General features: G+C 43.5%; 1 protein-coding gene across 3 annotated transcripts in view; it reads left to right on the top strand.

Moving 5' to 3' along the window:
* The window catches only part of CCDC85A (coiled-coil domain containing 85A), a gene marked incomplete at its 3' end in the record, with an annotated part of 78,435 nt that extends 70,574 nt beyond the window's left edge, over positions 1 to 7,861 (top strand). Inside the window, exons 4-5 of one of the 3 annotated variants that reach the window (XM_081998217.1) lie at positions 558 to 677; positions 7,772 to 7,861. In XM_081998217.1, coding sequence (XP_081854343.1) covers positions 558 to 677; positions 7,772 to 7,861 — 210 coding nt within the window. The remainder of the gene's footprint in view (positions 1 to 557; positions 678 to 7,771) is intronic. The other 2 variants (XM_081998218.1, XM_081998219.1) reach the window with 2 other exon arrangements.
* Positions 7,862 to 24,807: the final 16,946 nt, after the last annotated feature.

Raw genomic sequence — 24,807 nt, 5'->3', positions numbered from 1 at the left:
GGGAGGAAAAAGCCCTTGATGTTGTCACCGTTGGCTTCTCGCAGGCGAGCGGGGGGACATGCCCTCGCACCGGGGCAGCCAGAGGCAGGGAAGGAGTGAGCTGGCAGCCCAGAGCTCCCAGCTCTGTCCCTGGTCAGCTGCGGCTGAGCTTGCAGTGACATTTAAAAATGTGAGTTTTATTGAAGGAACAACCTCCAGAATTATTGGGATAAAATTAGACATTCTCAAAACCTTCCTCTGGAGTTGAATCATCTCTCTGAACCTTACAGCACTTTTGTGAGGCAACATACATACATAAGAAACTTTACTACCGTGTCCTGATTTTCCAGCTAGACACCCTTGAGGGCCAGAGTGTTTGGGTGACACTCAACAGTGGCACTTGAGCTGCCTCACGTGGATCTTGGTCACTGTGGCACAGAAAGAGGGGGACTTTGGAGAAAAACATGCCTGCAGTGCTTCTCAGCTTTTTTTAAAAAAATAATTTAAAAAATCAATACATTGTTTTAATTAGTTACCAACCCTTTTCTTTATTAAATAGTTTTTAATCTTTTGCGAAGGATCCCATTAGGATGCCAGGAGGGGCGGAGGGGAGTTACTGCTCTGCAAACGAGCCAGCTAGCATCAGTGGACATGGCTCAGCCTCTCAGCAATCTGACTCAGTGGTAAATGCTCTGAAGGTAACGCTCCTCCGGTACAGTCCATACAAAACGTCGTGTCTGTTACTCAACACGTGTCGTATTGTCCTGGCAACATTCCTGTGGACACCACTGGGATGTTACTGTCATGAACGGGATTGTTTTTCTGTGTGTCACTCATTGCATCTGTGGACTGTGTGTTCCTCGGGGCAGGGATCCGGCCCTTACAACGGGGGCGATGCCAGCTGTAGCTGCTCTCCCAGTTACTTACACTTGTACACTTTTTCTTTGACGCTGAAAGCGGTGTTTTTCTGAATAAGAAAGTCTTTCTACTTCATCTAGGATGCATATTTGTTCTCCAGTGGAATATAACGAATTCCTGTAACCCATGCAGAGAGAAATACTTTAATGCAAAGATAAAGCCAATGCGCATGGTATATTCATAATAAAAATAGCAGAACTTTGGGCTGAAGACATGCACCATGATCGGAAGGTCAGTGTTGAAACCTCTGTGAAACCCAAGGTGATTTACTCTGAAGTCAGGGTTAAATTGCAAAGACCTGTGTTGCATTGATAAACAGCAATTGACGCAAGCAATCAGAGGGGCAAATTTGCAAGTTCTTGCCTACATCAACAGTGAAACCGTTCCAGTTAATGAAACTTAGAAAGCTCTTGAAAGATGCAATGGTTTATCAGGCTATCTGAATCGACAGCTGGCTGAGTTCACTCTCCCGCTGCCACATGTGCGTCAGCTGTGTCCATGCTCCTCTGGAGAGGATTTTGTATTCCTGTCTCCTAACAGTGGCTCTCACATGACTGTTTCCTGGTTGTCTTCTCTCCTGTACTTCACTCATTAGCTAGTAACTGCTATAATATTCATTCGGTTAAGTGGGTCTTATTCCTCACCTATACAGACATTGCAGGGACATACTGGTTACTTGGAGAGGGTAGGTTTGCACTCCTCCAAGGGAGAACTGGAAAGGAACTGTAGATGTTTCCTCTGTTTTTGAGCTTTGTGGAGATGTACAGTGCACAGTAAGAGCTCAGTAGTGCTATTGACTTGCCTGGACATCTGAGTTTATGCGCAGAGTGATTATCTTCCACATGGCTGGGTGACATTGACTTCTCCTCCGTGAAGCCTGAGGAAATAGGTTTATGTAAGTGAACTGTGCACAAATTACAGCGATCAGATCCCTTCCTGAAACATAAAACCCAGGCGCAGGGCTTCCCTGCAGCCACCTCGCCTGTTTTTCTGGCTTCCGAACGGGGAAGCAGCAGCAGAGTGCTTGAGCCCCTCTCCACACGCACACAACTGCAGGTCCCCTCTCTAATGGCCATCCCCTGACCACGTCCCCATCAGCAGCACTCTGCCCGCGAGCGTGCTGCTCTTACTCTCCTACAGGAGAGGTACGAAGAACCATCGTTCCCAGCTGCTGAGGAGCTCCTAGTTCAAGCAGTGCTCAAGGTCCTGCGTGCATCTTCCATATATTTCACCTGCTGTTACTTAGAAAATAAAGCTATGCCAAGTAATTTTGTCAAGAGACCACGCATAATTATTTAAAAAAAAAAAAAAAAAAGCCTTTTGTAGTTCTCTTAAAATGGCCATTGGCAAAGACACTTCCCTGAATGGAACTTTTAACAACATACTTTTGACAACCTGTAATAGCTGGTTGGTGTAAGTGAAATACTTGAACAATAGCTGATACCTTGGTTGCTGAAACAGATTGATAAGAAGTACACAGAATTTAGTTCAATATGATGGGAAAGCTCAGCTTTTAGTTTGCTAGAAGGTATTGCAGCAGGCAGAAATAGATATAAATGATACTGTTCTATTCGAATTGGAAAGTGAGCTGTCAGCTAAACGGCCCAACCTTCCCCATCCCCAGCCAGGGAGGAGACCCTGCTGTTTCCCAGAGTGAAGCATATGGGTTTGATCCTGCCTTTCTGGGGAACACAGGGCTCCCACTTGCATCGCTTAGCAGAACCCGATGCAGGAGGAAGAACAAGCCAAAGTAAGGAGCCTGTTTTTCTTGACAAATCTGGCAATTTGTAATTCCTGCAAAAAAGAAATAGTCTTTGTTGCAAAAGCTCACTGTTAGTGCCATCCCCTTCAGTACAGCAAGAAATCTAAAGAGCAGGAATATATTTTAAAGGGACAGATCCATAAGAAAAGAGAGGGAGGTAATTTCTAAAAATAGTGCTTTTTTTCCCTGAGTAATGGGGAGACTTAAAAAACAAAAAAATACTGCCTGTGAATCTGCCACTGGTAGAGACAGCGGCGAAAGGGAGAGAAGAGCTTTGCCATGCAGCTGGTCTGATAAAGGCTCTTCCATGACCTGATCCGTCGGGCAGGGTGGTTGAAAGAAGAAATTGCCGTGTGTGTGTCCCTGCGCCTGGGGCTTGGCAATCCCCACCCTGCCAGTGGTTATGGGGTTATTCCCTATGTGCCGGCGGTATCGCTAGGAATATAGAAATATTTATTTCATACGGCAGGATGTCTTTGTTTCTTTTTGCTAGTAGTATATCGCCAAACTGCACGCTTGTGCGCGGAGGTGTGCATATTCCACGTAGGTTTGCTTTGCAGACCAGGGTTTATATTTATGGAATGATGATGATCCTTATCTAGTCTGACTGCCTGAATAAGCAAGGGCGCAGGCTTACCTGCAAAACTTGCATTGGGTTTCCCTGTCCTGAGAACTGGAAACTCCACTATGCCATCTACAAATTAAATTGAGGTATGATTTAATCGAAGACAAGGTCTGAGGCTAAGTATAGGAGTTGCTGCAGAAAAGTAAGTGTTCTGTGGTACCCAGGAGGTCAGGCAAAAAGATTTAATGATCCCTCCTGCCCTGAAATCCAGAGCACTGGAATCAGTCTAATTATCTTTAAATGCAATTGGCCAGTTATATATGTGTGCCCATACACAGGAAAGGCCCGTGAAAGCTTAAAAATACTATTGCTCTTATTTGTGGCTGCAAAACAAATTTGTGAAAAAAAATTTCCCTTTTTTTTTTTTAACATATCCATGTCTTGGAAACTCGGGAAAATCTAAATCAGCACGCTGTAAAAAACTCTTACCACTACCTTAGTGAGACAGAAAAAGCTGTGGCTGGAGAAATGTGCGTTGTATGTTTAAGGTGTTTAATTTCATTTTCCATATTGAGCCTGGAAACACCTGAAGGTGCAAAATATTTTTTGTTTAAATGCTGACAATATGTCTTTGAAGATTTTATATGGAAATTAAGTCAGTTACTGTTTCTGTAATGCGATTACTGTTGTATTAGGAACACTATAATTTTAACATGTTGGTCAGCATTGATCAGAAATATCTATGTGCAATAATATATCTGGGATAAAATACTGCATGACCTAGCTGACCTGAATTTATCCTTCAAAAGAAAAAAAACTGGCAAGTATGAAGAAGTCCAGCAGCCTCCATTTCCCCACCTGTACAATGGCAGCTATGTATTTTCCTGCCTACAGTGTTCCTTTGCAATTTATGGATAAAAAAGCCGTTTCTAACTAATACATATTTAATAGTAATCCATGAAAGTTCTCATGATGCATGTACTGCCACTTCTAAAATGCTAATATATTAAATTTGACGTTATCAATTCATTTTTGTAAATCCCGAGTATATACTTGTATTTTGCCTTGTCTCTCTGTTCCCTAGCCATTCAAAGCTCTGCTGCTGGCATTGAAATGCTACCTTTTTCTTCTGACTTTTATGATCTATGTCTGATTTGACTTTTTATACATTATTATATTTTTTAAATACTTGGTTATTTCCTTTCTGCTCTTATTTTTTCTTCTATTCATCTAGTCCATGTTAAAAGCACAGTGGATTTGTGGTAAACTAATTATAATTTTTCTTTTCTTTTGCATTCTCATTGCAGTTCCTTCCAGTTTGTAGCTCACTGTTTTGCTCCAGCTTTATGCACTGTGGGTGTTTTACATGAAAGCTTTGCCATGGCGTCGTTTTGCCTATGAAAACAGTGGAACGATGACAAGTTTCATTTTGGTCTCTATAATTTGGGTACATAGTCTTGATTGGTACCAAAATGCAATTTGGATGTATGTTGTAGGAACTTTATTGTATTATACGATCATGTTTATCTTTTATTAAGCTAACGGATGTGGGAATTCTCTCCTCAGGATGTGCATATGGTATTGGCACCACCTCATCAACAACGTATTTGGGAATGTTTTTCCTTTGTATTTATATACTTGCATTGTCTTAGGAGAACGTAGCAATATGTAGCAGCAGGTTTAGAGGTAGTTTATCATGTATTTGTGAGCGTGGAGGTCATTTTAAAGCACGGGAGTGTTTGGGTTAAGTCTGGAGGGGTGTTCTTCGTGATTTTTCCTCTTACCGGTAAGTTTTATTCACAGGTTTCCAGCACGCTCGCTTGGGCTGGGAGCCAAAGGGAAGATGGGGTATGCCATCTGGGATTGCTGGGGTAGCTGGGCAAGGGGGGTCAGGGACCCTAGAGATCTCCGTGTGTGTTTCACACTGTGTGTGAAGTACCACGAGCTTGAATGCTACCGCAGCAGCAGGTGATGTAGCTGCTGTCACCTGCAGTTAGGGTGCAGGTTTCTGCCTGGCTTCCAGGGAGATTTCTCCGTCCTTTCACTCCGGTGTCTTGGAAGTAAGCTAGAAATGAATTGCCATGACTGTATCGTGAACTTCATAGCTGCCTTTTATTCAGTCAGGGTTTCTGCCGAAATTTTGAGTGAAGTTTTTGGTACTGGGCTTTTCACTCTGTCACAACTATTTAAAGCACATTCAGGAATGCTCAAGTATTACATTTTCTCTTGAGTGCTTGCAAGTGCGAAGTAATTGCATTAGTGCTGCTTGTGACAAGTTCAGTGTTGAACTAGTGACTGAGAAGAAAACAACCTTATATGCAAATCCAAAATGCATATACGATGCAGAGGGCCAAATATGTACACAGAAGGCAGCAATATGCACAGCTGTCATGACTGTGCAAAGAACTGCATGTATGCCAGCACAAAAGGAGAGTTTGGTGATAAATCTGCAGAAATTTAGCCTACATCATCCCATGTTTCTGAAAAGGAGGCAAATAAAATTACTGTGATGCCTTTGAGACCCAGGTATCTGTTGCACTGCATGCACAAGCAAAAGTGGTTGCTGATAAAGCTGTCTCTATTTCCCACCCATAAAAATGGCAGGAGACTCTTCCTTTTGACCCCATCTTGTCAATTCTGCTTAGGGTGTCGGCTTTCCAGGGCTGTCTCGTGTGCGTTTCTGCCTTCCCAGCAATCAGGGGTCATTTGTTCAGCTGGAAATAAAGGACTTTAGAAGTGTCACCTTTTAGTTTATTATTGTGTCAGCATTAGCAGCTTGGTAAATATTGTCTAATGTTTATTGACCAGAAAAATTGTTGAAAGGCATATGTAGGTACCATGTGCCTTCTCACAAAAGCTATCGAAGAGGCCCTTCTTTTTGATAATATTAAGTTAGGAAAATCAGCAATCAAAGATCAGAAAGAAACGCCTGTGTCATCAAATCCAGCCCTATGCCATTTCCGATGGCTGTCCCATAGACAGCTGATTTGGGAGGTTTCACTAAAAACCCATTTTTCATGCTTTCATCGTGGCGTAGTGTTTCACAATACAGCACACATAGCTAAAACACATGCATATTCTTAGGATGATAACTTCATTCCACATGTTTTCCTTCTGATTTCAGGCTGCAAGTTTCTGGTCATGTGGAAAGTTTGCAGGGTTTAGTTATGCCTACCTATTAGTATTAAAGACAGTTCCCTTTAAAGGACTTTAATTTGTTTGGCCCTGTGTAGTAAGACTGTAGTCTCATTGCTTCCAGTCTTGGAGCATTTCTGTTTTTCATGCTTATACTTAGGTTTTTCTTCAGCAAAGGCTCAGAGGAACTGGGTTATTTTCCCATCTCTTGCACAGAATAACAGTAGGGCCTTGGGGTTGTTCTGCCTTTGTTCATCAGCTGTAAGAACTGTCTTTTCAGGATGTCGACTTCCCAGGATCCGGCTGCTTTGTGTTTTATTCAGTTCCAGCCAATGCAATCTCTGTTCACTCCTGGGCTTTAGGCACTGTTAAAATACAAATAATAAATAATGACAGTGGAAAACAGGTTTTGTCTTTCTTGGCCGTCATCGTATCGCTATTGCTCTAGAGATTAATGAGTGGTTTAGTAGCAGTTATACTTTAGCTGGTTGCTAGTTGATTATTATTAAACAAAAATAATCTTAAATTGCAATACGCAGTATGGTGGTAATTGCCACTCTTGTTTCTGGTGGCCCCTGGAAGAGATGCCTGGTGGTACGACACAAGCTACTGATTCTCCTGCTTGTACTCGGTCAATCTTTTTATAAATAAAATCATTCTACAATACTTTCCTAATATTTTTTTTTAACAATTTCTCTGCATTTTTAATTCCGTAATTGTAACATGGATGTTACACAATCATGAATGGGAATAGATGTGAGTATGAGGAAGGAAAGCTTTATAACATATAGTCCACACTAAGGAAAACATTCCTAACTTTGCTGAATTGCAGATTTCGCTCTGGTTCAAGAAAACACACAAGCATGTATAGAACAGTGACTACATGCACAATTCCTCTGATCTCAGGGAAGAACAAATGAAATAAAGCAAACACTTTTAATGCCTTGCTTGATTTTAAGAGAACAAGTAAATTCTTTGAAAACGGGGAGAACTGTTCTGTGCTTTTTAAACTAGAAATGTTTAGACTCCTCTGTACGGAGCTTTGTGCTTCTGAATTGCATTCTGCAAGAGATGTGGTTTGGGAAATAGTTGAGCAAAGTTTCAGTTGAGGCCTGTAAATGTCCTCAGTCTTATACCTGAAGCACAAAATATCCTGGTGATGCACGTGCTAGTTCATTTGTCTCTGTTTTTAATCATTTCTACCTAGAAGCATGTGCTTTTTGTGTTCGTCAGGAATGTTGTATCTCTTGAGACGTAGTCTCTTCTCCTGTTGTGTGTCCCTCCCCTCTGTTCTTACCTGTGCTGCATGGTCTGCTTAATGAACGTGTGGTGTTTCCAGGTGCATGTCTATATGAACACCAGTACATCTTGTAACTGGTGATAATGAGATCTCTTTCCATCCATCCCTTTAGGTTGTGTGGAGGAAACTTGGAGATGCTGCAGGGTCGTGCCCTGGAATTAGACAACATTTGTCAGGAAATCAGTATAAAGGACCTATGTAAAAGGCCCCGAGCGAGTCCCCTCTCTGAAGAGAAAGAGTTTGAACTGCCGATGAGAGAGAAAGAACTGACTGTGTCCACAGCGACTTCCCAGCTGACGACGGGGTATCTGTATGCACTACACGAGACTGTTGGAAACTAGTAGCGATTCTACACAGAGGTCTTTCAGAGGAGCCCGTGTTGTCAGTGTCCCCCGAATACTGCTGTTTCAGTATACTGGCTAGTGAAACGCTGCCGCCACATCACCACTTCAGCACAGCACACTTAGAAGCACTGAGGTATTTCCATCCTAACTAAAATATAAATGGGATTCTGCAGGAGTTACATGAAATAAGTTTTTTATTTTGGTTAGTTACAGTGAATCGCTAGTAGGTCTGAACAAATTTTCCACTGGATTTAACAGAGGTTTTTCATCAGACTGGAGAGACATTGATAAACTGTGCCTTTGATGTCCGCAGTTTTGAGAAAGTCACTTCTTAGTAGCTCACATTGCAGTCTGTAAAATTATGGTTAAAGGTGCTTAGGCAATGTCCAGATGATTTTTTTGCTTTGGTAGAATACCTGCCTTTGGAGGTGCTAAAAGACCATAAAGTCTCCTAACCAGCCAGTAGTGTAGCATAACTACAGTACTTGTAGTAAAACACAATTTCTTTCTAAATGAAATTAAAGATAGCTAGATAGCTTTCTTTTTGATTCACTTTGCACATCTTCTGAAGACGTGTGTGATGTTCACAGCCCTTTAATGAACAGAATACTTAGGTATCACTATTACAGGTCTCAAATCAGAATTTCCATCAGAGGTTTTTTTGGAAGTTATCTTTCAATTTTCAGGATTGTTTAATTTGGAGACATGCTGGTTTATTTAACAAGAGTCTATAAGGATCTAAAAGATTGCACTGTATTATAAAAAAGCTTTTCTTGCCACTGTAGTGTTCTTTCAAAGAAAAAGGTTCTATTATACTCGGAGCATGTCTTTCATTTTTATAAGGCAGAAAGCTCTTGTTCAGATTGCCTGAGATTTGACCAGACGGTGCCCTAGATGTGCTTAGTTTATTTTTATCTATGTGTATGATACTAGTTGTGTGTATTGAATTGCAATGATAGCTATTTTGTGTATATCTAAAAGAAATGATAGTTTCATGTATGAATGTGCAACAGGCTTGTGACTGAATGCTGTTGCTTAACTTTTTACCATAGCTGAGCATCAAAAAGACTAATAAAAGTTTTTAAAAAAAATAGGAATGCAACAATTCCTGGGTTTCTGGTTTGTTCTTGGTTACTAAGATTTGAGCCTCTGTTTTCTCTGAGCTTGCAACATGCTGTATTCGTGGGCTATATGCAGTGGACTGTAGCTCGGTTGCTGTACAACCTTTTGTTATGTAGGAGTATGATGTAAATCTGCTAACTGTCTTCAGAAAAAGTGTGTTAATTTGCAGCAGTAATTACATTGGTTTCTGTTGTTATTTTGACTTGGTACCATTCGATGTAAGGCCTCTGATCCAGCATTGCCTTCTTGGGCAACACTCCTGTTCCCTCCATCTCCTCGAGCTGGAAACGCAGAATCCGGCCTTCCATTTTGAAACTCTGCACTCTTGCATCATTTCTTATGTATAACCCAGCCCACACAGTTGTCTGTTATCTTTACATGTTGTTTTCTCCCATACATATTGTTTGCATAGTTAAACTTAAATTGTTGTATTCCTATATATCTATATATATATATGTATGTATGAAAAAATGTAAAACATGTACTTGTGCCTGCAGTACGTATGTGCAGGGGCTAATTTGAGGGACACTGGTCTTTTGACACTACACTTGTGTAAATTTTGATACTGTATTAAAACTATTTTTTTACAGTTCTGCATACGATTGGGTATCAAGTATCTGTGTTCATCTTAGCAACGGTAATAAATTATAGAATCTCACCGTTGTTTGCTCTCCTTTAACGTCCGAAGCTGCAAGGTGCTTGGGCTCATACGCAGTTTGCTTTGAAGGAGCTGTTTGAAATATTTCCTGCTTGGTTGAGAAATTAGCTGCATGTTGTGGATATTTGTTCACTTTCTTTCCAGGTGTCTTAAAAAATCCCAGATACGTGGACTTCCTTCTATCTTCTATGCTGAGGTAGCTACTGTATGTAGTATATGTAGACAGCGAGGCATCATGCGGCAGCTCCAGGTTGCCACCGGCCCCGTGCCCCAGGTGCGATGTGTTAAGCCCTCAGCTGTGCTGCAAGGGCAGCCCCAGGACACCTGTGTGGGGCCCTTCTTCCCTGCTTCTTGCACAGGGTGCTTTGAGGTGAGGACAGGGCAACATGGAGCTCCTGGAGCTGTTTCCCTCAGGTAAGAGACTCAGGCATGTTTGTGGTACTGGGGGAGGCTGGTTGTGTCCTGCTGTTGGTGGGCTTCTGTGCCCACCGCATCTCTGCCCTGGTACTGGGCTCCCTCGTGGGCTGCGTGTGTTGGAGGAAGGTGCAAGCGGAAGGATTTGTGCCAGCAAGCAGGAAACTTGCACTAAATTTTCTGGGGACAAAAGACTAATACTTAGTACAATCAATGTCTTGAAGCTAATAAATCCCATGGGGGCTCCTGAAAATACAGCTTACTAAGAGGAGAAAGTGGGCAGAGTGTGGAGAAGAGGTTCATGCTCTTGAGGGGTCCTGTAGCCTGCTGATAGGTCTCTGTGCTAATGAATAAACACTGCTGCAGTAGTTATGGACTTCATCTCATCTGTCTTGCTCTCTGCCCACATGGTTAGGCATTTTTCAGTAAAATATAATCATGCCAAGCCTCATGGACTCCTCATTCAGTTGTTTTTAGCATAACTTTGCTTCAGTAGAAAATCTGCATGTGTTGTTATGGGGCTTTTCCCAGGTTCTGAGCTGAGCGTGAATGAGCTATAAAATTCACTATGGGAGTGAATTTTAAATAGCAGTCACGTAGCAGGTGTAGTGAGTGGATTTTACATTCTGGAGTGGAGAAAAGCTGCTTTGCTGAAAGTTTAGAAGGTAAAGGATGGCAATGTGTTTTTCGGCAACTGAATGGTTTCAGTAGAGCCTGTTCCCCAAAGGTTGCAGCTGATGGACATGTTTATGAACACGGCAGGAGGCCAGTGTGCCCTTTTTAACATTTTGAGCGCAGCCAGCCCAAACAGCTTCTGCAGCATGGGGACGGCAGCCTGCCCCATGCTCCTGCATGCTGCCTTAACCTCCCAAACGCCCCACAGGCTTTCCGTGTTGCTGTTAGGTACCTCCACAACAAATATGAGTCTTGCCAGGGCTCTGGTTCTTTTAATTCTTTATACATTTTTTGAAATAAGTCCCAGAGTGGTGTGAATTCTTTAGTGACCTCACCAGTTTGATAGAGAAAAAAGTGGCTCAGCCAATTTTTCCCCACTTTCAAGGGGGGAAAAATGTTGATGAGACTGTCATTTATTTTGAATTCCTGTAGAACAGACTAGCAAATGCAGCTGCCAGGTGTATAATGTCAAGACCTCTTTATATGTCCACACTTGTGTTTTCCAGGCTCAGGTGAACCATGTACATAGGGACCCCAGCCATGAACATCCCCAAGCCAGCAACTAGCTCTGCAGCTCTGGTCATCCAAAAACCTGAAGGTAAGAACAGCTGACTCAATGGCAGCTCTGCCTGGATTTAATAAATAGAGGTTCTGCGTTATTTACTCAGCCAGCAAACAGGCATTTGCTGGGCTGCCTCACAGTTATGGTACTTTCTAGTACATGCAGTCAGGCCCAGAAGGGAATCGCGAGGTGGCATTTGCCAGAGCTGGCAACTCAGATCTGATATATGCAGTATTGGGAGCGAGGCGGAACGAGAAGAGAAGTTGCGGGAGGAGGAAAGAGCAAATCATCTTCTCCTTTAATAAAAACCCCCACCTCTCTCCCCTCCTCCTTGGTGATTCCAGACTCTTCATGTTTTTTTAATCCCCAGAATAGCACAGTGTGGCTGAGATTTTCAATATGTGGAAGGGAAACTTTGGTTGTTATGAAAAGCCCAAATAGTGGGGCCACTTCACAAGAAGATCAGAGGGGAAGGCTTAGTAAGACTACATGGGATGCTCCTGGCCCCTCCTGATGACTTTGGCAGGGGGTCAGACAACCCAAAAATGGTAATGTGAATGAAAATAAAGTTTTAAATGGTCTTACATAAATAAAAATATTATGATGTTTTAAAAACTTGAGAGAACATGGACGAGACACATAAACCTTACTTGAATCTTTTTTTAACTGAAAAAGCTCAAATGATTCCATGGGAGTAATTAGAAACTGAGAAATATTCTTGGGGATGATGAAAAATAAATAAAACCGTAGCATCTCCTGGTACTGATAGGAGGTCTTTTCTGGCCATGCTGGAGCTGAGCTCTGGGTAGCTCCAGCCTTGTCCAAGTGTTAGTGGTGGTTCTTATGCTACCGGATGGTGGGGAAGGACTCCAGGGACTTCATTACATGCTTCTGTCTGAAACACCTTCCTAAACACCTGGTTCACAAAGAAGTGCCAAAATAATAATAATGAATTAAATACATTTGTTAGAACATGATGATTACTCTTCACTTGAATAAGAATTTGTTAGAATTATCTCTTCAATGCAGTGGCTGTGGCCCTGAGGTCTGCACTCTGAAGTTTGTTTGATGGGTTTTTCCTCACTACTGTGAATAGGTTGACGTAAATTTTAAAAATAATGTATTTATAAGTCTTCAGATGAAAAAGTAAAGGAAAAAATAACATTGGGAACCCCTCCCCAGACTCTGGTAAGAAAAGAGGACAAAGGGAAGGGGGATGGGGACCTGTCTTGCCAGGATCCAGGCTGCAGGTGAATCTTCTGCAGTATTTAGGTAATTAGTGGTATAGCCCATATGCAACTCACCTGTGTGTAATGCAGTCACAGAGGCCTGAGAGAAAGGCTGTCTGAGAAAAGAAGGTAGTTTAAGGTTTTCACATGTGATTTTTATTTAAATTTTTTTAGCATTGCTATTGATAAATGCCAGGGGACAGGGTTGGCCCATGAGCAGTGGTGTTCCCTGGGCCTGAACACCTCAGTGGGAGAGCAGGAGGGGGTTGATGGCATGGTTTGGGTTTTTTTTTTCCCGAGAAGCTTTGAAAGTCCCTAGTGACACGAGGACATCTCGGCTCGGGCGAGTGCGCTGAGCCCTGCTAAACCGTAGCATCGCTCATGGCTTAAGCGTAAAGGTCAGAGAGTGAAAGGAAAACACTCGAGTTTTGGGGTGGCCTTTCAAAATAGGATACAGTCTGTTGGCAGAGTGGTAGGAATTGGCCTGAACATCAATCTGTGTCACGGGGCTGCTCTGTTTTCACAGGCGTTAGACTTCATAAGAGAGGAAATACACAATCTAAAAATACGTTATTTTTCTCCCCCTGCTGAGGGGAAAGTGTTCACAGAGTGCTGTGTGTGCCCATTTAGAAAGCCGCAGAGCACCCCGGAGCCCACCCTATACAACCTTGAAAATCCTAGGAAAAGCACAGCATGAAACAGGGAAATGTTTCCATGGGAACTGTTCCTCTACTCCTGCTAATAAAACAGACCTATAACACAAATGGTAACAGGTCCCAATTTCTGCACCAAACTACAAACACTGAATGCTACAAAGGAAACCAGTAAAGAGCAGAAGTGTAAATCAACAAAACTCCTAAATTAGGTATGTGTGTGCCTCTCCACAAAAAACGCAAGGATAAAAACATAGCCCGAGGGGGGCGGGGAATGATCATTTTAATTATGGCACAACCAGCCAGCATAAACCGCATGGATTGTGTGAAATCAGGTTTGTTGTTCTGATACACAGCAGGAAACCCTGTAGCAGATCAAATACGTTCAGGGAGCCTGTCTTGCTAATTGCCGCTCCTAGCTGAGCCAAAGCAAACTATTTAGATAAAGGAGAGAATTCACTTTTTATTTAGTATTAATTATGAAATAGCATGTCTGGATGGGCTTCACAATAACACTACATTTCCTGAGGGGAAAAAAAAAATGTAGTTCTAATCCTGTGAAATAATCGGAGAATTAATCACTTGCTTCGGGCTGGTCCCCCAACATGTGCTTACAATTAAGTGCAAGATGAATGATGTCTCGAATGAGGCCTTTCCTTGAATCAGCAGATTATGAAACTCATTTTAAAGCTTTCTTTAGAAGCATTCTTGTATGTTCTAACCTTACCCTGATGTTAACGCAATGCATTCTTTTCTTTCTTTCGTGAATTTCAGATTTCCTTTGTTTTTGTTTTGTTTTGGTTTTTAAGCCTGTTGCTACGGCCATTTTGCAGCATCCCTTTGTCTTCTCTACCGAAGATTCTGGAGTTTTGCACAGGGTATTTTGGGGCTTCGATGCGTCACTTGGGCACTCTCACTTTTTGCTGCCAATATCCTACCAAACATTGACTGGAGGTTTTATTTTCCTCCTGTGTTTTTCTCCTGCAGCATATGAGTGGTGCCTCAGAGGGGCATAGCTGAATACTAGCATTTGTAGTCATGGACAAATAAAACCAAAGTGGCTGGGAAGAAGCTGTGGTACTGTATGCCAGAAGCGAGTTGTTCGCAGACTTGGTTAACCACCTTCCACGCTTGGGCAGCAGGACTGGAGTCACTGAGGTGGTCGCATGGCCCAGTAGAAAGGGAGAGCAATGATGAACTTAGGAGTGTGTGTGGCCAAGGCTGTAGGAAGTGGATGAAAAGGTGAAGTAGGAATTGGCTGGGGTTGAAGGCTGCTTCTTACCGTTGTGTAACAGGTCCCAGTGATTGCTCTGGTTTTGCTTTCTTTTAGTCGAGCTGTTGAATATGCGTAACTGCAAAAGCTGCTTCTTGGAGGCCTCCTGCTCTGGATGGTGCCATCTAGAAACATAAATCTTCCACAGCATGGGAAGAAGGGGAGAAGTTGTTATGAATAGCATGAGAACCTCTAAATCTCAGGCTTTGTGATTCAGTTTCTGCCTCACTGAACCACGATTGCCTCTGCCCTTGCTTACCTGCCTCCCAGCACTGCCATCCGTCAGCTCCCTGCAGAAACGTTAGTCTGTTGGTGCACACAGTGTCACCCTTCTGCGCCGTGCCTCGCTGGCAGGTCTGCCGGCAGCCTTAAATGGCCAACAGGTCTCGGGCTGAAAGGAAAGCATATGTTAGATGCTGAAAACACTTTAAAAAAAAAAAAAAAAAAAAAAAAAGCCACATCATGCGTCATTATGAAAGGCTCGATGTTTATGAATTAAGAGCTGCTACTGAACTTATGCACAGTATAGTAAAAGAATAGTATATATTATTAATTTCCTAGTTGTCGGGATCAATATGTAGCATGGTACGGCCTCCCTTTTGCTCAGGTGCTCACACGTGCTCTGTGGGTTTGCACGCAGGTGCGCACATGCACACATCAGGCTTTATTTGAAGGTCACTGAAACAAACAGGAGGACTTCGGTTAGCTTATGGTCTGGTGCACAGTGCAGTTAGAGGGTGTTTCAGATGGGATGTTGCGCTTTTCCAAGCAAAGGCTGTTCTCTGCTATAATGCCCAAAAGGCAGCATATTTCTCCTGGTGAGGCTCCCAGCACGGTTTCTCTGCCTTCCTGATGAGGGTACTGGTACCAAACAGTTAAAAGGAGAACCCAAAGTAAAAGCAAAAAGGTTTGTAGCCAAACTGCTTATTTTCATCTTTGGCACTCAATGGCATCGGAATGAGTGATTTCAGAGTAAAACATGCTCTTTTGGGATGGTCTGCTCCCCACAGGTAGGTAGAGCACCTCACATCCAGATGAGGTAGCCTGTAGCTAAGAGGACTCCAAGCTTATTCATTTAATCACAGTAAATAAATTATGTGTACATATTAAACGAGACAAAAGATTTTTTTGCCTCCCAGAGATGAATTATAGCTAGGAACTTTTGTTAAAATGTTCATCTTAATTGTTTTGCCAGTAACTTTAAAAGGGGGAGGGAAAAGGTATAATAATGATAAATGATTAAAGCTTGTCTCCATAAATCCCATTAATAATATCAGGAGAAAAATGAAATAGATGTTGAAGGTGGTATGCTCCGTGATGGATTCACTAGAAGAGCACAGCTACATAATTAGCACATGACTGTTTGTTTCTGTGCAGGAAAATATCCACTCTGTATCTGAAGGGGCCACAGGCCATCAACAAGGGCCAGTAGTCCCCATAGTTCAGATCCCATGGGGAAAGCCTGGCCAGCTTGTCCCTATTCCAAGGGCTCAATGTGGCAAAGCAGAACTGCCACCATCCTTCTCCCACATGGAAAGGACTGTTTGGACTTGATGCACCACATGTGGTTTGCAGCCATGTGCGTAACTGGGCAGACAGGGAGAAAGGCAGGAAGGCACCAGTATATTTCTGTAATGGTAAATTATGCCATATGTTACCTGGAGTTCAGTCTCTAATTCTGCATTGACCCCAATAGCACGTGGCTGTAATTAAGCTGTCTGCCAGAGCGGGTCCGCCCAGTGATTACACGTCGGTGCCTGACTGCATATGACGGCAGAGGAAAGGGGTCAGGCACCTGAGGACCTTGACAAGCCGTTTGTGAACAGACGAGCCATTGCCGCAATTTAAGCAGGCTTTTGAAAACATGCTTAAACAATTCATAACAAGTAAACAGGATAGGAGTGGCCTGCAATCATCCGCAGGGGAAGCTGTTGTGTTGGCTGTGGCATGCACCAGCGGCTGGGTGCCAGCGGGGAGCTGTGTGGACCAGGCTCTTGGGCTAGACCATACCAGATGTGCAGGGTTCATCCCTGTGGGTTGGTCTCCCCTTACGAACTGCAGCGTTGCTCTGTGTTTGATTCTGTTGGACCATCCTCAGTGTGAAAAAGTTTTTCTTATATCTGTCCAGAATTTCCTGCGTTCCTGTTTGTCTTTCATCGTTTCACTGGGCACCTCTGGGGACAGGCACATGCCGTGTGCTCCAGCCATCCTGGTGGCCTCCATGGACTCATTCCAGTATGTCCATGTCCGCCTGGGGAGCCCAAAACTGGACCCAGCACTCTAGATGTCTCACCAATGCTAAGTAGAGGGGAAGGATTGCCTCCCTCAGCCCTATTTTATCAGCTGTATGATACCATGGTGACAAAGCCTATGTTGGTACATAATGGAAACTACAGGAGTATTCATATATACCATCCATAATCCATATGCACTTATGTTAAATAATAACTACTGTGTCCAGCAAAATGTTTCTGCAAGCGCTAATGGAAAAGTGAGATTGTTGCAAAGGCAGGTATGTGCCAGCAGTGTGCAATAAACATGCTGCTCTCAAGTCAGTTTGGAGATATTTTCAGGTTTAAAACAGTGGTTGCCTCAACAAAACAAAACAAAAAAAAAAAAGGAAAAGGTGACTACTTCAGACTATCCGAGTATCTTCCCTCAGCCCTTTGAAGCTCTTCTTTTTCTAAGATGAAAGGTCCATGTGACTATATACTTGACTTTTTCCCTGCTAATATCCCTGCCGTAGCAGGAAGAAGGAACAATGGAGAGAAGATGGCTTTTGATAACATTCAGACAGTGATCTGGTCTGGTGCTGAGACTAGCGCAGATAAGGGTTTATCTTTGATCTTGATGAAATAATTGATGCTCAGCATCCTTCAGTGATGCTCCCATGTCAATTGAAAACTTCCTCGTCTGTTTTGGTCCTGTGCTGTTGACGAAGGGACCGAGGGGCTTGTTCTTGCCCACAAACAGGAACCGGGGAGGTATTAGGAGACTCCAAGGACTCTCGCTTCCCAGGGTCAGTCCTGGAGGGGTAGAGGCTTCTGTGGTTTTGGGACCAGCTGACCATATCGGGACCTCTGTGAGGCTGGTAACTGTGTCTCATTGCCTGTCACCACAGGACGTAGCTGGACGTGCCAGCTCTGATCCGGCTGTGCTCGGTTTTCACTCTTGTGCTTTCCATGTCAGAAATGGGGAGAGGAGCAAGGCTGGGTCCTCTCTCCCACTCCTCCCCCTCCTCTCCCCTCCCGTCTCGTGGGGCTGTTTCTCACATTTTTTCCTCAGTCCTCGCTGCCAGGCGCCATTTTGTCCGTTCTTAAACCCGCTTCCCCTGAGGTGCCTCTGGAGAGGCTGCGGGGCGGGGCTGTGCCCGGGGGTGGGGCTGCCGGAACCGGCCGGAACCGGCTGGAACCGGCCGTGCCCGGCAGGGGGCAGCCCCTGCCTCTCCTCACAGAGCAGTCGGCGCCCGGGCACCCATGCCCAATGCAGGTACTGGTGATATGTATTAGAAATTGCACCTGAATTTTCACACTAAGGGGTAGATGGAGTCTCACAATGCGCTCTGTATTTTCCAGGTGAGCTGAACTACCTCCCCATCCCCTCAAAGGTGGGCACGGAGGACATGGTGCCCAGCCCCGCAGCACCCCAGCCTGCGTTGTGGGCACAGCCAGCTCCTCCCCCCAGGCGACCCCTTCACAGGTGTTCCTCCAAGCTGGCATTAAGATTTGCGAAGTGTTGAGACCTCTGTAACTGTGTGCGTGCGAGGGCACAACCCCGTTCCCCCACCAGCCGAACTCTGTGAGTCTGAAGGGGAAAATACTGGTTTGAATTTGGAGACTTCCAGTCATTTTGTGTCATAGAGGTAAAATACTGTTTCCTTGGGCAGACGGGCAACTACAGAAGTAATTTGTTCCTCCGCTTACTGCCCATGGTTAACGGTGCATGCTCAGCAGCCATCAGTCTCAAAGATTGAGGAAAACTTTTTGAATACATGCAATAAAAAAATGTGTTCTAAGTCATATTTGCTGCATTTCAGTTTTGGGTCATCATAGAAACTATATAAACAGCAAAGTCCATAAATCAGAGCAGTTGCAAGAGGGAAAGATATTTAGTCTAATAATCCCGTGCTATTCATTTGGATGGGGAGGAAATATTAGGCAGACTGTTGCGGGGTTTTTTTCCTAGAAGTAATTAAATATGTTCCCCAAAAGGTTTCTGACTAAACTGCCTATTAACCACATTTGTAATTCCTATTTCATAGGTTATTAGGCTCTGAGTTCTGGTGGCTTGAACAAGAAGAGCTAAAATTATATAAATTAAGGGATGGTATTAGCAGAGAGCTGTCTAGCCGATCCAAAATAACACTCTGGCTTGGCTTCTGTTCAGATGTGTCCTGAACGTTTTCATTCTTTACAGAGAAATAAAGATAACCAAAGGGCAGGAAAAATATGACTGCAATGCTGGAATCTTAGCTGAACTATAACTGCACACAAAACTGTTTTTTTAATTCTGTTTTCAATTATGTGAGCAATCTGTACAATATTTAAACCCATCAGGAAAGGTAGTGCGGGTTTAGCTGGGACATACATTCACTTAAAAGAAGGGACCGGATTCCCTTCATGTTTCTGTTGCTGCTTTACGGACACAGTCCTGTTAACTGGGATTTCATGGGTATAAATGTGTGGAAAACTATGATGCATTTTCTGTTCTCAATTGGTGTGTCTGTTGCGATTTCCTGACAAGGAAATTGTCAATTTAGTAATTAAAAAGATTTAAAATTTAATTTAACCTTTCATGCCCTTTCTTGTGGTGAAAACACCTTAAACAAGTCTTTATCTTGAAGCAATGGTTACCACAGTTGGTGGAAACCATTGGTGGCATGTTCATCATTTGTGGCTATGAGTAAAGCACCATCGTTAGCGGCTGCTGGGAATGCCCTCGGGCCCAGGAAAGGAACCAGAGATTGTAAACCTGTAACTATGGTAAAAATAATAACGTGTGTTGAAAGGAAGTGACAAAGCTATTCCAATAAAAGGTAAATACACTAGGTAAGCTCCTGAACTAATGTCATTTGATACACCTCAGCTGTAAGTGGATTTTCCCCCTCTGTAGCTCCTAGGAAAGTTTGGTCCAGAAACAGTAGAAATCTAACTGTTGTGATCAAAAATGGTTGTACTTTGCAGGTGCTCTTGCTCTCATAAATAACTATAGTAGAGCTTAGCAGAACAATTAGGTATTTATGAAAGGGATATGGCAATAGTGCTTGACAAACTATACAATTCTAGTTGAATTACAACAAAATACAGCTATGTTGTAACAACAACAAAAAAATCTACTGGGTAAAGTGCAGGGATCTATGCTTTGTAATTAAAAATCAGCTTAAAGGAGTTTTACAAGATGTTTTCCTCATTTTGAAGCTTAGATTTTCAAAGGGCTTCAGGGAATTTACAGGATCTATCAGATACCTCCCAGTCCTCTTCACTCCTGTGTAACTAATTTATGGAGCTCAGAACAACTCGATGAGGGGGTGGAGATACAACAGGGATAGTTTTACATGAATAAGGCACCAGCCTGGATAAGGTGTTCCTCTGCTCATGAGAACTTAAATGCATTTCATGTTGGTCTGTGATTCACTGGGTGCTTTCCTAAAACTTCTTGTTAGGGGCGGGAGTCTGTCAGATGGGATGTGTTAATGCCTTAAAGGATAACTCTGTGAACATGTTCAATGACGGTGCTTTGTAAACTGTTGGTATAGACAGGTAAGTCTGTACAGGGTTTACTCTGGGTTTGTGGAGCCTGGTGCTAAAACATATGCTTAGTTTATTTGGTCTTAGCTTAGCGTTTATCTTAGTATGTGACGTGGTGTTGCTTTCTATTGTACTATTGGGAGATATGTGCGAGTGCCTGATGGCCTTTCCTTGGGAACGCTGCTCAGAAAAATACTGCTTTTTGAGCTCTGCTCCTGGGGGAAGGTCCCTCCAATCCGCTTCTGACTTCATCCCTGTGCCTTCAGAATAATTTCAGAAAAGAAAGGCAGATCCCAAACAGCCTTATTAACACCATTATTATTAACACCTTTTTCCTCAGTTTTAAAAATTCCAGCAGGCACCTATTGGGTTTTTTTAAAGTCAATGCAAAATATTTATTTACGTGAAGAAATGCCTTCATCTATTTGAGAGACAGGTTTGGTTTGCTGTGCACAGGAACATTTGCTGCTCATTAGAGGGATACGGCTCAGTTTGCAAAGCAAAGCGCTTGTACAAACGGATTTCTCCCTTTGCCTTCTGGTCACTCTTCCCGGCTTGAGTTTTCCAGGTACAGAAGGGTCTTCACTCAGAGAAAAGACCATCTGTGTTTTGTTGATGCTCAAAGGAATAAAATTTTGCAGATGAGGGCTGATTTTAGCCCTTTTCCTTTCCTGTCTTGATGCTGGCATTGGTTTTGTGGCTGTGCTAAGCAAATTGGCAGAGGCTGCTGGGCCTTCCAAAATCATGCTGATCGGTGACTGGAGCAGCTCTCCACTCTTTTTATCCTGTAAGAGTATCTGTTTGTGTATGAATTTCAGTCTGTCAGAGAAATACCATTTATCCTGCAGACAGTGACAACAAAAATGTTACGTTATGTGATGCTTTAGCCATAAAGTCAAAGGGACCGCTTCCCAGACGCTGCATCAGTGGGGCTTCACCGCTCAAAGCAAAACTGGGGGATGGGGAGAAACAGTGCACAAAGGAGGAGAATTTTCTGAACGCCTTTGCTAATGCTGCTTTAGTGGGTGCTGTGAAACTCCGTGTGATGTAATTGCGGGGGTGGTTTCTATCACTGTGTGCAGTGCAGCCCTCCGAATCTGAACATATGTATGCGTGTCCCCCTCCTGGTCGTGGAGCTTGTAGCAACCAGAAGAGGTTTCCCCCAAAGCTTAGCAATGCCCATTTGTTGACAGGGGGAATGAATAACGACTGAAGTGTAACACCTCAAGAATGGCATCTGGGAGATTTTGGTATTGGGCAGTTCACAGCTCTGTAATATGGTGTACCAGTGTAAAACCCACACTTTCATATGGTTTTTGCACAGTCTAATTACTTGCCTTCTGAACTGCAGCACTTCTGTTTCTGGGCTGTAAACCTGGCCTAATTCTCTGACAACCCCTTCTTAAACAGGAATGCTTCCTCTGGCCAAGAGAAGCCATACACCTAGGCGTTGTCGTGGCTCCGGTTCACTGGACTGGTGCCTCGGCCCTCAGCACAAGCAAAAGTGAGTAGCAATTTCCAAAAAACTTTGAGCAGATTTCCATTTTGCAAAAGCAGCTCCCAGCTGGGGGGGAGCAAGGAGGCCCCTGCCTGGCACTGGCTGCCCCAGTGCTTCTGCGAGTGGTAGGTGGCAAAGTTCCTCAGCAACTGATACACTTTAGAAATATATGTCTTTAAGTCTTAAAGAATGATGATTCTTATCTGATGGTTTGTGCAATGTATCAATTGTTTTTACCTGTTCCAAGATTAATTTTACCATGGCAGAGGCTTTTATAAGTTACAGGAGGTAAGAATAAAGAGGAAAGCCCAACCTTTACCCAGAGCATGAAGGAATCATGCTGATGTGGAACTTTTTTTTTCCTCTGTAATGAATGGACAATATTTTACTCCATTACTAGCTGTTGGTTGTGGAAGTGAAAATATAGAGGCTTACAGAGGCTGGTGACCCAAGGACATAGAAATGAAGAACTACTAGTACATAAAACCATTTGCACTCAAATATGAAACTTGTGCAGAAGATAAATAGTGGTGTTTGTTAGTGGTGGTAGGAGAGTGATGGTTTGCTATCAGCCCTCATAGTTTATGCCTGGGGAGTAAGGGCTTGATAGATGCTCTCAGCTGTCTTGGTGTAGTAGGAATAGATTCTGTGTTTCACAGTTGACTCAGTGGATCAAGAAAGAGATGCCAAAAAGCAGAACTGATTATTAATTTGCTGAGTGTGCACATTAATACTGCTGCAAATCTGTATGGCTCAGTCCACTTCAGGATTATATGGTCTTTAAAGGACTAATGGTGTGTGCCACAGCCCTTGTGCCTGCCTGCGTCAGAGAAGCTGGTATGTTTTAAAAAAAAATCTATATTTAAAGTTTGAAGAATGTTAAAGAGCGTCCCTCCTTGGGCCCCACAGTGTGGGCAGCTCAGCAGCGGCAGAGCTCAGGCAGCAACTGTGTTCAAAGAAGAAGGTGGGCCTACCATTTAAGTTTTATCATTAATGCTAGCCATCTCTCAGTGCCGCTGCCTTGACGCTGGCATCACCCGTGGTGAGCTGCAACACACCCCTCCAAATCCTGCAGCTATTTCCTGCCTTAGATGGACAGTCCTGCCCCTGGGTGATGCACAAGCTGAGGACACACCCTGGTACCAACCAGTTCCCATTTTTGGTCTGACTTTTCCTTCTTTAATATGGGGCAGACAGCTGGAATGCAGTTGGTGGGACAGCAGCTTCTCAGCGGTGTAATTAATCTGTATTTGCAGCATGGCTTTTTGCAGTACCTGCAGGTTAGTGTGCACAGGGGACAGCTGGATGTGATGTTGCCTTGTCTGAATCCCAAAGGATTACTTTGGGATTGTCGGTGTACTTGGGCTTAAAGTGAATATTGCTGAAAGCATTACAAACCTTTAAAAGTGAGTTTGCCAAATTCATATTGTTGTAGGGCAAGAAATAACTAACTAGCAGGTTTGCTTGCAGTCAGTCTTGCGTGACCATTTAGAGCTGATGATGCAACCACAGGCTGTTAAACAATTTTAAGCAGATCTGTTTTGAACCTTAAAAGTAACATTTAATGAAGTGAAACACAGATCAATGGTAAATTTTGTGCTGTTTCTCTGTCATATTGATTGCAAGATTCAAAGACTTTCAGTGTGGACCTGTTTGACATCTATAATGTTAGGGCTGAAATGATGCTTGGCAAATGCTAACAAGGCTGAAAAGGCGGTATGGGTGTGTTTGCTTCCTGCTTTCAAAAAATCTGCTGCTTTTCAGTCAGTAAGGAGGGGTAGGAACTGCTTGGTCACGCAGGAGATGCTCCTGGATCAGTTTTACTGGGTTGCAAATAGAGGGACTTCTGTGCTCATGCGGTGGCAAAGGCACCGCTGCAGCAGTTAGGGCTGCCGAGTACGGAGGTGCCAGTGCTCTCACTCAGCACTTGTGTTGCACAACACTTGTGTTTTGCTTCCCGTGGTGGTTTTGGCTATTACATGTGTTCATGCACTGGTACAAGGGCTAAGTGACAGACCATGAACAGGGTCTGCCCCCCTGCAGCGTGGCTCCTCCACGCTTTGTGCATGTGGCAGTGTGGATGGCCACGCAAGGTGGCCGTGGCCACAGGGCAGGGACCTGCTGGAGACTGTATCTGCCACAGTAAAGCAGCAGAGAGAGTAATGTAGCTGTATTTGGCTTTGGCCCGTTAAAAGCTGAATCCTGGCTCCAGTCTGGTCCCCTAGAGAGACGTCTATGTTTTGTAACCACTCAAGGATGCCAGTGGCTTTTTCTCTGCTAGGCAGATATATGCCATACTCTGCAGTCTTAGCCGAATCGTGCACTCCCTCCTGCCCAGCAGTGGGGTGGAAATGGGACGATGTATGATCAGGCGGACAGTACTGCAAAAATAAAATCAATATAGATCAACCAAAGGGCTTTAATCTTGTCTTGTACTAACTCTGTATCTATCCATACCCCATATATATCACAAATGTTGCATCACTGAAGTCTGCTTACTTGCAAATGAAAATATGGTGATACAATATAATATGTGTACACACATCAAAAATGCACCCCTTTCTGTGCAAATGGGTGTGTGCATGCACAGAAAGAGAAACGACCAACTTCTGCAGCAAGTATAGCAGAGCAGTGCCTTAGACAAATAACAGGGTTTAGGTGCTGTGTTTGACCCTGATAGTTCATGCTCCCGTTAACTGGTCAGATAAGAGTCATGCACTTAAAACCTGGGTATGAAGGGTTCTTATTTCATAAAACAGCAGCTACCTCTACCAAATATATTCTGACAACAGCAATTAAAAACATAGCAGCACACCAGGGAACTGCTAAATATAGTATGGCCTGAAGTTGCAAGCTTATGTTTCCTGGATTTTTTTTTTTTATGTGCTTCCCACCTTATGGAAAGTGCAGGAGAATTTAAAGGTCAGGTGAGCAAAGCAGCAATGGGGCAGGAGGAGGAAGAAAGATCCCTAC

The sequence above is a fragment of the Phaethon aethereus genome (assembly GCF_964289735.1).
Source record: "Phaethon aethereus genome assembly, chromosome: 3".
NCBI classification, from domain to species: domain Eukaryota; kingdom Metazoa; phylum Chordata; class Aves; order Phaethontiformes; family Phaethontidae; genus Phaethon; species Phaethon aethereus.
Note: the sequence above shows the minus strand (reverse complement) of the source record. Positions and strands in the feature narration are given on the sequence as shown.